Raw genomic sequence first — 13,449 nt, 5'->3', positions numbered from 1 at the left:
GGGACCACAACCATAAACCTGCTGACTTCCGAACCAGTTGATCTGGAAGCATCCCCTGAACAGCTGTTGTGAAAATCAGGGCTCCAGACAAGCATATAAGCTCCTTCCTGGGAGATGCTAGCAAGTTGTATAGCAAGATTGAGAAAGATTACAAGAATAGAATTGCCTGACCTAAGTTCCTTAAGAGCACCTGCACAGCCCCTAGTTGTGTGACAGACTCGAATCCTGTCCCTCAGGCTGAAGCTCCAGGACAAGTAAATAGGCCTCTGTCATACACTCTGATGGTATGTTTCAGTCTACTGCCTGTGCAGTGTCCTTGGATGCGAGCCTCTCCAATTGTTACAGTTCTGTGGGACCCAGGGACAGAAGCCCATGGCCCACCAGAGCCGGGTGATCAAGGAACATCCCCTTTGTGGACAGTATGGACTTTAGGGCAGCAGTGGGAGCCCATAGGACCAAAGCACATGCACCAGCTTTCACACGGCATGACCTTGTTTTCTATATGTTATGGCTGCCTTATCCCAGGAAATATGCCTTGTGTTGAAGTTGGTTTTGTCTACTATTAATATAGATATTTTCGTTTTCTTCTGTTAAGTCTTTTCATAGTATACTTGTTTTATCCTTGTATTTTCAACCTACTTATGTCTTTATATGTAAACGGGTTTCTTATATTCATCAGAGAGCTGGATGGTACTTATTTTTCCAATCTGAAAATGTCTGCATTTTAATTGGAGTGTTTAGACCAGCACTCTCTAATAAAAATAAGGATGTGGAGCATATATGTATATTAAATTTGGGGGTAGACACATTTAAAAGGTTTCTGAAAAGGTGGAATTAATTTTACTAACATTTTAATTAATCTTCATCTATTCCATTTAAAATATTACTATTTCAGTAATATGATCAATATATGATCATATAGGTGATATCATATATATCATACATTTTATAGGGTCAATATAAGAGTTTACACATAACTTTTAAGCATACATTTATTAAAATTAAATAAAGCTTAAATTCAGTTTCTCCGTTGCACTAGCCTCATGTTACAGGGTCGGTAGTGTATGTGGCTAGTGGATAACAATTTTGACAGTGCTCGTTCAGAGCATTTATACTTAACATAAATATTTATATTGTTGGCTTTAATTTTAATCTACCATATTGCCAGGCTGTTGGTGTGGGAGATTTAGGCAAGCTGGGCTTAAGGTATCGTCGCTTTCAGTTCATCACAGATTTCACATCTTTCCAGTGTTTTCCGCCAGCAGTGGTTGCGTATATTTCTCAGTGCTCCAATTCTACCCTCAGTATCAACAAGTCCTGAACATCTGTACCACTGGTCTCCAGGATTTTGCCCCTCTTCTCACAATGGATTGCTGTTGCTTTTTACTAGTGCTGTATGTTTGGTGAGGATAGGGGAGATTCTCAGACCCAGCCTCAGGCTTAGGCAGACCCTGTGAACCTACTGGGAAATTGTCAGCGTTCCTAACCCCCACTGTACACTGACAACCAGTCTACCTCACACCTGTGGAAGCCTTGGGTTGGAGTTTCTGTCTTTTCCCTGGTAGTAGTAGAATTCTGCGTTGTATGAGTGCACGATCATAGGTCCAAGGGAGATTCTGCCCCTCTCCCAGGATCAGACTCTTTCATTTCTATCCATCCCTCAGAAGGGGGTATCTTTGCCTGAGAACTTAGACAGAAAGATGTTTCTGCCCCTCCCAATGTCCTAAGGCTTCTGCTTTGTATTCAAGAAAGAGCTAGGGATGGGCATGGAGTAGGACACTTGTGGGGATGAGCACTGAGTGTTATGTGGAAACTAATTTGACAATAAACTATTAAAAAAAAAAAAAGAAAGAGCTAGGGAATTGAGTAAGGTTTCAAAGTAATCTATTAGTGGAGCAAATGATCACCTGCATACCTGTGCCACCCCACCCCCCTGGGGTGAGGGGAGGCTCTTACTCTCAATATTCTCCTGAGCACCTGATTAAAGCCCACAATAAGAGCTAAAAGAAAGTGTGGACTCTACTGGCATCTGGGACTCCCAGTCATTCGAAACTAGAGCTGTCCTTGAACTTTTGGATGGTGGAAATGTTCTATATCTGCATTGTCCAGTACAGTAGCCACTAATTTTTAATTTTAGATAATGTTGATCCATTCTGAGTTTAATTAAAAGAGCCACAGGTGGCTAATAAGTAAGCTTTTGGACAGAGAAGTTCTAAACCCATTGAAAACACACCCAGCCCGTATGGATTCATGAATATCTTAGTTGCTATCCTCTTCTCTGCTTTAATGGGAGCCTTCTTCCTGCCGCGCTCTGCTAAAGGTGAGGCAGTCAGTCCCTTCTGTCTGCAGGGGGCTTGTCACTCTTGGGTATCTAGTTCATTCAGTTGCCTGGCAATCTCACTTCCTTGATAGGCTCAAGAAAAGTCATGATCTCATGGATTATTTGGCTTTTTCTTCTTGTTGAGGGTGAAGCGTCACATTGACTTGTAGCTTTCTACATCCTAAGTGGAAGAGGAAATTTTCATTGATTTCTAAAGTGCAAACTTAATTAATCATGGTTTCTTGTCTCTCACCTTCTGTCTCATTTTTAAAGACTCAATTACATCCTCCCAGATTTTAAAAGGGATAATAGACTCAGAATATAAGAACTGGGAATTAAGGCACAAATATTTTTGTGACATTAGGCATGAGGTGACATTAGGTGACATTCGGTTTCAGCTTCCTCCTTTAAAAAGCAGGAATTAAAGTACTTGATGACTAAGACTAGTTTTGAGCTCTAAAATTACCGTTATTTGTCAGTTAATGATGTGGGTTTTACCATCTTTATTTTTATAACAGGCAGCTCTTTTTAAAGTTTAGGAAACATTCATAGTATCTGCTCAAGATGTTGACACGTGTTCTTGAGAATAAAAGGGTACATTTGTTGCATCCATTTGTTATGTGTTAGATGCTTGTCTTGATGAAATTAGCTATGAGAAAGCAGTTGGCCCTGGGGCAGTCCCCTGCCAGTTCTCTCTAGTTGTTCTGAGTCTGGTGCTCTTAGAGAAAATGGAAAACATGGCAAAAAATAAATTCAGCACAAATAAATCATTTGGCCAGTTCAAAGGAGTTTTACAACCCTTCGGCTCTGTCATCTGATTAATATTTAATTGACTGAGAACCTTCAGTATATTGCCTGCACTTTAGAGAGAAGTTGCTTCTCAATAGATACAATAATACATGAGAACATTTGCTTAAAAATTGGGGAAATGTTATTTGTACCCCCCGTCTCATGTGTTAGAATGATCTGAGAGACAGTAGTTGTAAACATTGCCAAACACTTTAGAGACACTCTACAAATATAATATTATATATTCTATAACATGTTCTACAAATATAAACATATATTTTTACATTATATAAATATAAATTTATGTATTATAAATTTTAAAAATGCATGAGTTTTTATTTTATTTATTGTGCACATTCTGCATGTCACGTCCTAGATTCTACAAAAATAAAGATAAATAAATACCCATGCTAAAAGATGGTATACTATAGTGCAAAAAACAAATATACAAACCACTATGAAAATATAAAAGCTGTAAGAGACGTATGTGAGAGAGACTGCCCAGCTCTCCTAGGAAACATTGGGAAGGCACCTCTGAAGAAACAATCACTGAAAATTTAGTGAAAATTTGCTAAGTGAATAAAGAATGGAAAACGTTATAACAGCGTCAAAGGGAATCATATTTGCAAAGAATGGAGGCTTGTATAGCATGACCCACTTGTAAATTGCAAGGAGCTATGATGGCAAGCATCCATGGTTCCAGAAAATGATAGGAAAGGTGGCTAGAAAAATAGAGAAGAACCTTGAATGTAGACTTTAATCTATAAGTGATGAGGAATGGTGACAGATACAAAGACTTGACATACTAAGATCCGATTGGGGAAAGCTCCTTCTTATACCAGAGCGGCAAGTCATAGGATCCTGAATCGTGCATTGGAATGGACAGATTTTCAAACAGGTATTTTGAGTAGTGGTTCAAAGTATGAACTTTAGAGCAAATAAAGAGACGTAGAAACCATGTGTGTAGCACTAGGTAGGTTGTTATTTTCTTTAAATCTTAGTTTCTAAATCTGTTATCTATCGCAGTGGTGAGGTTTTCTGTAGAGACCTAGATAATAATTATTTTGGGTTTTTTGTTGCAGTTATTCAACTCTGCTCTTGCAGCACAAAAGCAGCCATAGGCAATAGGTAGGCAAACAAGCATGGCTGTGTTCTAATAAAACTTTATTTAAAGATACCAAACTTTAACTTCATATAATTCTGTTGTGTCATGAAATATTATTCTTCTGTTAATTTCTGTCAACTATTTGAAAATGGAAAGGCCATTCCTACTTCACAAGTCATCCAAAATCAAGTGGCAGGCCAGATTTGTCTGGAGGGCGGTAAGTTTGCTGATTTAGTAGAGGGTGCTATAAAACAATGTCAGTACTTTGTATTGTGAGGAATATTAAAGTAAACTCTTTAACAAAACGTGTAGCACCTAATATAAAAATCAGGAAATATAAACAATGCCAATGGCATTAAATAGAAAACCACTCAAGGGGTTGGAAACAAAGGAGAGTCAACACAGATCAGGCAAGACAGAGTCCATGAGGTAGAAGTGACTGGTTTAAGGCAGAGATTCTGACAGAAGTGAGAGGATCAGGAGCCTGCAGCCTTAGAAGTTTTGCGAAGAAATAAATAGAAAAAATTAAGGTGAGATTGGAGGCAGGGAGACTAATTTGGAAAGCTGTTGAAATAGTCTGCGAAAGAAACGGCGACGACTTGAACTAAGCTTATGAGTGTGACGGGAGCCCTGAGTCTTGGCCCACGAGAGACTGCAGCTGCCAACTCACCTCAGTAGCCTGCTTGGATAGAGCTGAGCTGTCAGGTTAGGTTCCAGATCACCATCTAAATGTTTATTTATTTTTGAGGGGGGAAGGGGCGGAGAGAGAGGGAAACAGAGGACCAGAGCCCAACATGGGACTTGAACTCATGAACTGTGAGATCATGACTTGAGCCAAAGTCGGACACTTAACCAACTGAGCCACCCAGGTGCCCCTCCAAATCTCCATCTAAACATAAACTAGGAACTCTGGCCTGGGACCTGGGGACAGTTCCCCACCCCACCCCCTTCTTTTAATTCTCCATCAGAAGTGAGGGCCTCATCACAGGTTTCTTTCCCTCAAGAGGAACATGTCAGAACAGATACATTCTTAGGTTGATCACATCAGAAGCAAGGATACTGGTCACTGACCCCATAATTCTTTTAGTTTTAATCCATCAAAACAGAACAATTTCAGAAAGAAGCAGCTCTCAGCACTTAGCAGTAACCCACAAGCACAGGGCTAATTCTGCTTTTTGTAAAATAGTATTTGCCCTACGTGTCTTTTGTTTCCTCTTCTTCTATCTAAGGTAGTCATTTCCAGAACTTTAAGAGACTTCCTATTCATGATTGTCATGAATGATTCAAAGGTAATTAAGGGACATAAAACAGTCTTCAATTTAAACATCAGATTTTACTATGTGGGACAACTAATGAGAGAAAAAATAATCATATTAAATGTCATTTAGAATTTTTTGATTAAAAGAAAAAATGGGCATTTAATGTTAGGGCTTCTAGCAAACTAATGCAGTAAATACCTGCTTGTGATGCACTCTTTACTCCTAGCACAAAGCAAAAAGAGAACCAGAAGTACATTGGTAGCCTCAAAAATAAGATAGTTGTCTCTATGAATCAGAAACAACAGAAAGTCTAAGCAAGGAGGTGAGCTGAAGCCCTGGGGCCTCTGTGCTCTACATCTGAAGGAAGACAGCCCTGATCTTGAGCCCCAGGAGAATAAGGATTAAAATGTTCCCTACTAGATGGTCACTGAGCTAGGCTTTTTGCTTGGAGCAGAGATGCTTTCTGCCTGTGAAACAATTTTAAGTGGAGGCCTGAGGATACAAGGAACACACAGTCACTTTTACTATCAAGGACCATGCTTAGTTATCCTCTGACTCAGGGAATGAATTTGTGATAGTCACTATATCCACCACAATGTCAAGGATCTCAAAGTAACATCATATGCCAGTTTCTAGACTGGGGGATCTGGTGGGCTGAAAGAAAGCTATGGCTAACCTGATTCAACAGCAAGAAGAAGTAAGAAATGAGACAAGAAGAAAACACAAAATTAGCCTAAGGCCTTCATTTCAAAACACAGAAAGAAATCTCTGCTCAAAAAGATCAAAACAACAACTCTTAACATTGCCAATTATATTTTGTATAGCCATCTGACAACGGATGTACAGTATGCTATGACGTTCAAAGAAATAAATACATTTCTTTTTAAAGAATAAAATAAATACCATCTTTTTAAAAGGATTAAAAAATATGAAGCAAAGGTTGGAAAAAATTAAACAAAAATGTGTCAAAAAGCATAAATTAAAGTATTTTAGAAATGAAAAATACACTGATTTAATGTAATATTTGGTTGGTTAGACTAGGCAAAATTAACTGAACTAATCAAATTTAAATTTAGTTGAAAAATAGTTGGGATAAGTTCTGTACTGATAACAATTAAATAGCTAATAAATTGAAAGGTAATGCTGTGTGATTGCCTTATAATTTAGCACAATTCTCAGGTAGGAAGGTGGTAGAGGTTCTAAGGAGGTTAAGAGTTCAAGAAAAGGAAAATGGAGGGAATGATGGGCACAATATTTCAAGAGTTGATTATGAAAACTTCCAAGACTTGAAGAGTAACATCAATCCACAGATGTACAAAGCATTCCAAACACCTGGTAGTGCAATTAAAAAAATAAGACAACCTAATATGTGATGGTGAAACTGCAGATTGCCAAGAATAAATAAAAAGCTTAGAAGTAACCAAAGGGAAAGAGGATAGTATCTATAAAGGAAAACTGACAGAAGTTTTCTCTTATGCAGTAATTGATTCAAGAAACCATGGAGCAGTAGCTAACAAAATATTGAGAGGAAATCTTAATTTTATGCCCAGCTAAACTACATCAAGAACAAAGATAAAGAACTTTTCTAGAATACAAAGCCTAGGAAAATTGAACACTTAGGCCCTAACTTAAATAACTACTAAGTGATATGTTTTAACAAGGAAGATGAATCCAGAAGGAAGGCACAAGACACACACACACACACACACACACACACACACACACACACAACGTCAGTGGGAATATAGTATACAACAAAAGTTGCATTACAAATTAGCAGGGGGATATGGAAAAAGAATCCATGAAACAAGCAAAAGAACCAAACATTTTTAAGGAAAGAAAAGCTAAATGACCAACATTAGAAAAGATAATTAACCTCCTTTGTGAATAGGAAATTAAACAAAATTTCATATGGCAAACTTCATGTGGCAAAAATTTAAAAGGCTGATATGAGCAAGTATTGGATAAGAATTGACAGAGAGTCAGAACACATTTTTACAATATCTCACACTATCGAAGATGTGCATACCCTACTATCCAGGATTTCCAACCTCCAGAAATATGTCCCAAGATGTTTATTGCAGCATTATTTGCAAAAGTGAATGATTGAAAGCAATCTATCTAACAAAATAATAGATAAATGGTATAGTTTGTATAATTCTAAAGTGAACACTAAAATATAGTTCCCAGAGATACTCGAATCAAGATGGATGAATCACAAAAGCAGTGATAGGTAATAAAAGTAAGCTGCAGAATGAGTCATATAATATGAAACCATCAACATACTTTAAAACATGTAAAATAACATTTCATACAATGTTAGATACCTATAAATATAAAAATTTTAAAATATCAGAAGATAACCACCAAATTCAGAGTAATCATTGACTTCTGGCCATTTTAAGAGGGCAAATGGAATCTGAGTAAGTTATATGAAGGAGCTGCAAATATATTGTAATGCTTACCTTTTTGAACAATGAAAAGACCTGAGGACAAAAAAAGTTATAAACAAGCAAAATAATAAATGATTTACATATTCTAACAATTCTGTTTCTCTATCTAGTCCAGCCTGGTCCCCAAGACAAGAAATGGAAGTGTAAAGAGGAAGGAATATTGAATTAGATCAGAATTTAACCTTTCCATCACTGAAAAACACGTAATAACAGCTCTGGCTTATAGCACATCCTTTAATTTCTAAGAAGAAAAAGAATGAGGGAAGGAACTGGAAAGACAGTAAAACATTTTTAGAGAATGCATTTGAGTACTCTTGAAAATAGCAATTCTTGGATTGAATATGCCTCTGTAACGCCTGGACTTGCAGTTTAGAATTTACAGCTGACCTGGGTCACTCAGGTTGAAGCTCAGAGAACTATAGGAAGTGAACGTTCAAGTAGGCATTTTAAAAATTCTCTCAGTTTAAATTTAAGTGGCTTGCAGCAGGAAAAAAAAATCAGAAAATAAAATATCCATGCTGTAATCCTCATCTATTTCTTGCGTTTCAAAGTTGGGCTGTGGCTTTGATGTGTGGACTCCATGCCTTAGAGAATGAAAGACTGGGTGGGCCTCACACTCTTCCGTAGACAGAACCCTGGTGAGGATGGGAAACAGGACTCCAGATCTGGAAGAGTCCCTGCTCAGTGGCTGCTTTTTGTTGTTAGCTTTCATTTTGGTTCTCTTAGATCCAGAGGCGGTAGGTGGATTTGGTAGACTCCCTGAGTTAGTAATCGGGCTGTGTTGAAAGAAAGACTTTCAAATAGTTGAAAACTTCTTTGGCATTAATCAAAGAGAAATACTCAAGAGTCTTCAGAGGTTGGGTGGTTGGTTTGCTAACATGACAAAATGAGTTCAGTATGTAATTGTTACCTTAAAGCAAGAAGACCCAGGACACGTCAAAGATAAAACAGAAACATTTTAACCAGAGAGAATATAGCATGTAGTCTATAGGGACACGATCACAATATATGCCGTAATCTGAAAGCCCTTCCTGACTTTTTGATAGAGGTTGGCTTGGTTTTTTAAGAAAATTCCAGGAAACGGGCACCTGGGTGGCTTAGTCAGTTGAGCATCTGACTTCAGCTCAGGTCATGATCTCACAGCTCATGAGTTCGAGCCCCGAGTCAGCCTCTGTGCTGACACCTCAAAGCCTGGAGCCTGCTTCGAATTCCGTGTCTCCCTCTCTCTGCTCCTTCCCCGCTTGCACTCTCTGCCCCTCATAAATGAATAAATGTTAAAGAGAAAAAAGAAAAAAAGAGAATTCCAGGATAAATCAAAGATTTAACATGTCACTTCAGTCCCTCCTGGATCTCTTCAATCAAAAGTAAAAGCTAAAAGAGATTATGATTCTGGAGGGCAAAATGAAAAGTATTTACCTATGGATTGAAACAAAGTAGGTATTTGAAAACTGAGGAATAAGTTAAATCAAATTTTGATGTCCTATGGTATCAAAATTGAATTTTTCTTTTTTACAAATAGTTTATTGTCAAATTAGTTTCCACATAACACTCAGTGCTCATCCCCACAAGTGCCCTCCTCCATGCCCATCCCCCCTCCCCCCCACATCCATCAGTCCTCAGTTTTTGTCAGCATCAAAATTGAAATTTCAAAAGTGTAGAATGTAAAGTAAGGATATTGCTTTCCTTTGGGCTACAGATGATTTCCAAGAATTCCTAATGACAAAACTTTGAATCAAATTTTTTTTCCTGCAATACAATAGTGGACTCCAAACTAAGTTATTTAAAAGATTTTCTCGAATAAAATGAATGCAGCTAAAACTTATCCAACAGCTCTGTAAGAAGGGTGAGGGGCTTCAGTCATTTTACAAAAGATTTCTGCCGAAGAATGGAATATGGGAGAGATGTACACATACATTAAATTGCAATTTTAAAAAATGAGTATTTAAAAAGTTTTGTGATGAATCAATAAGTCAAGCAAAAGGAAATAAACATTTTTTAAACTTCTTCAGGGACAGTGTTTTGATAAACACCATAAACTATGATTCTCACAACCTAGGATGGTTTGCATTCTTATACTTAATATAGAAAAATAAGTAGNATCAGTCCTCAGTTTTTGTCAGCATTCAAGAGTCTCTCATGGTTTGCTACTGCTCTGTTTTTAATACCAAGTTTTCCTGGCTTGGAAAAAAGAATGAACTAAGGATTTGGAGACACAGACTCTGCCACGTACTTGTTAAGTTACTTTTGACAAATAATTTAACATCTCTGATTCATCAACATTATTTTTATCTGTTGAATGGCAATACTCACATTTGCTCATCCTAGATCTCAGGGTTGTTGCAAAAGGCAAGTGGAAAAATGAACATGAAAGTTCTTTGAAAGGCACAAAACACCACACAATTGTCTTTTGTCAGTTACTGCTAAGGAGAACAATCAACTCATGAGTATGTGGCATTTTAAGGCTCATGGATAACAAAAGTGTATAAAGTTGTGATAGGTGTAATGTTTGGCACTTCCAAGTACTGATAATCGTTTTTGTCCCTTTTTCTCCACTTCCCCTTTCTCCATGTACTTCCCTTCTGCAGAACCCTTACCTGTAACCAGTGTTTCAATATATGACTATAAACCCTCTCCTGAAACAGGAGTCCTCTTTGAAATTCATTATCCAGAAAAATATAATGTTTTCACGAGAGTAAACATAAGCTACTGGGAAGGTAAAGACTTCCGAACAATGTTATATAAAGGTAAGAGGTAAAAGGAAGAGTGATAAATGATAATGACTCCTTTTTACATGGTGTTTGCCTAATGGTCTTCTCTCTCACTCTAAGGAGGTCACGATCTGACCCATAAAAGAAACATTAAAAAGAGGTATTCATTAATGAAAATCTTGTGATGAATCTTAGAACACCTGGTTTGCTAGAGTCACACGCAATGCATAACGATAAGAAAGACTCAAATTATTACCACTTATATGTTAACCATGCCAAAGGCAGCATGTCTGGGACGAGAAATAAATTCAAACTTAAGCTTAGAAACACGTCACCTAACCAATTCCTTCCAGGTGTGTTAGAAGGGCATTTCTAGGACTAGGAATCGAGAAAAGCACCTTCCACCAAGTTTCCCTTGGAAGTGGTCCAAACTTATTCTCAAAGGCAAATGATAGTGCTTTTTACTACCCTTGGATGTATTTTTTATCTATATGACCAGCTAAATGATTTCATTCATTAATATACAAATTTTGGTTTCGTTGTTTATACTGGCTTGATGGGAAAGGAGAAAGAGAAGACACTCTGTGGGAACCACTGTCCAAAGAACCTGGTCAACTTTTCTGAGGAGACTCTTAGGAGAGGATGGAGAGAAAAGGATGGAGGGAGAGCATTCAGCTCCATTGGGAGTGAATTGAGGAGGAAAGGAACTTAAAACTCTCAGGATATTACATGTAACATTTGTCTGTTGACTGCTTGTAACTGGAAACACAGCGAGATGGGAAATGGGGACTGAAGGACACAGGGCATGACTTCCAGAAAAGCGTTCCCTTTGACTTGTTGCTTTTACAAACTCATTTCTTCCATGGATTTAAAAAAAAAAATTTAAGGTTTATTCCTTTTTCAGAGAAACAGAGAGAGACAAAGTGTGAGCAGGGGAGGGGTAGAAAGAGAGGGAGACACAGAATCCAAAGCAGGATCCAGGCTCTGAGCTGTCCGCACAGAGCCTGGCATGGGGCTCGAACTCATGAACCGCAAGATCATGACCTGAGCTGAAGTCAAATGCTTAACTGACTGAGCCACCCAGGCGCCCCCATGGATTCTTTTTTATGAGACATTGTTTAAAACACATGCATTGAATTTATAGTTTTTGAAATTTTAAAAAATCAAGTAAATATAAACATGAACTCTACAAATTATTGCATTTTTATTTTCAATGAGAACAAATTATCTGCAAAATAATAAATGGGGTCTTATTTGCTTACTGATCACATGCAAATACAAGTTCATGAATGATTGAGAAGCAATCTCTGGAATTTTTGTTGAATTTAAAGCCAAGAGTTTTAAAAGAAGTTAATTAATATGCTCTGTTTTTTAAGTTAATTAATTTGGTGTTGGCTTTTAGTTGAATAAGTGATTTTTTAGTTTCTTTCCCATGTTTCTTTCTGATTTGGGTTGGAATCTTAAATTTATTATTTTCCCAATGTTTTCCAAATGAAATCCAAATTTGTATTTTTCTTCTTTTTTTGATCAGGTGCTATCTGCCAACTGGCAAATAAACCATTCTACTTTAAAAACGGGCCAGTTTTTACAAGTGAGCCTAGTGAAAATATGTCTTATAAAATTACTGTTTTCTACGCTGTAAAGTGGCAAACTATCTTTTGATTTTTATCATAAAGTACATGGCTAGTATAAACCTAATCTCTACAATTTCTATATATTATCTTCTCCATTTAATGCATCAGATGTTCCTGTAATAGAAATTTACTTCTAATTGTATCCAATTCTTATGGAAAAAGCTTTTCAGGATTCTGGATCTAAGGATCCAAATTTTCACCTCTGACCTTGTGCCAAATTTGTGTTACTGCCCATGTCAGAAGTTGAAGGAAATATTTTTTATGGCTATTTAATCATAATTGTTTAGAACTTCCTAAACATATGTTGCATTTAGGAGACCAGAACTGTAATATAACTGCTTTTTTTCTTCTCAGATTTCCTTAAGGGCAAAACAGTATTTAATCACTGGCTCCCAGGAATATGTTATAGTAATATCACTTTTCAGCTGGTATCTGAGGCAACTTTTAATAAAAGTACTCTTGTGGAGTACAGTGGTATCAGTCATGAACCCAAGCAACATAGAACTGGTAAGTCTTCTGAAGCAACAAATTTAGTGAAAAAAATAATAAGTTACACGCTTGTTGCATATATACTTTCTATCATTCTAAGAAAAAATCTGTTCCAGAACTATGAAATAAGATACAAATATATTTGTAAATGTACAAAACAAATTCTCTATCAGTGTAAAAGGAGCTGAGTAAAATATTCAAAAGAAAAATCTAAAATATGTCAGTGTAATCATAGATTTATAATCTTTGGTTAGAAAATACTACTAAAAGTTATAATTAAGTAACTTAATATGATCAAGGAAAAGTTCATTATTCTGTAGCCTGGTAAAATGCTCATATGGCAGAAAAACAGAAAAGAGATGTTCTAGTACAGAATGTCAGACTATTCAAGGAAAATACTGGGATTCAAATTTATCTAAAACTTGCAGTGTTTAATTTTAGTAGCATCATTGATATGAAGCACTGTCATGGTATGGATAGATGGATGGATGGATGGATGGAGTAAATATACGCCTACTAAACACTAATCACTAATACCAATATAATTGGCATTGTTTGCCCCTAATGTGCCTAAATTACTCACTATAAATGTTGGAGATGCCTTTCATATGAATACTGGGAATGGATTGTAATAGATCACCCATGAGGTCCTGCCCGTCTGAATTCTAAGACTTTATGACTTTCTTAATTAG

The 13,449-nt window shown here is 36.9% G+C and overlaps 1 protein-coding gene across 1 annotated transcript in view; it reads left to right on the top strand.

Moving 5' to 3' along the window:
- Window positions 1–13,449, top strand: part of PTPRO (protein tyrosine phosphatase receptor type O) — a 116,251-nt gene that overhangs the window by 14,857 nt on the left and 87,945 nt on the right. Inside the window, exons 5-6 of the mRNA XM_077756412.1 lie at window positions 10,512–10,670; window positions 12,623–12,775. Of these exons, the coding sequence (XP_077612538.1) occupies window positions 10,512–10,670; window positions 12,623–12,775 (312 nt within the window). The remainder of the gene's footprint in view (window positions 1–10,511; window positions 10,671–12,622; window positions 12,776–13,449) is intronic.

This window comes from Crocuta crocuta, unplaced genomic scaffold (assembly GCF_008692635.1).
Source record: "Crocuta crocuta isolate KB4526 unplaced genomic scaffold, BGI_CrCroc_1.0 scaffold262, whole genome shotgun sequence".
In the NCBI taxonomy this organism is placed as follows: Eukaryota; Metazoa; Chordata; class Mammalia; order Carnivora; family Hyaenidae; genus Crocuta; species Crocuta crocuta.
This window is presented reverse-complemented; position numbering and strand designations above follow the sequence as displayed.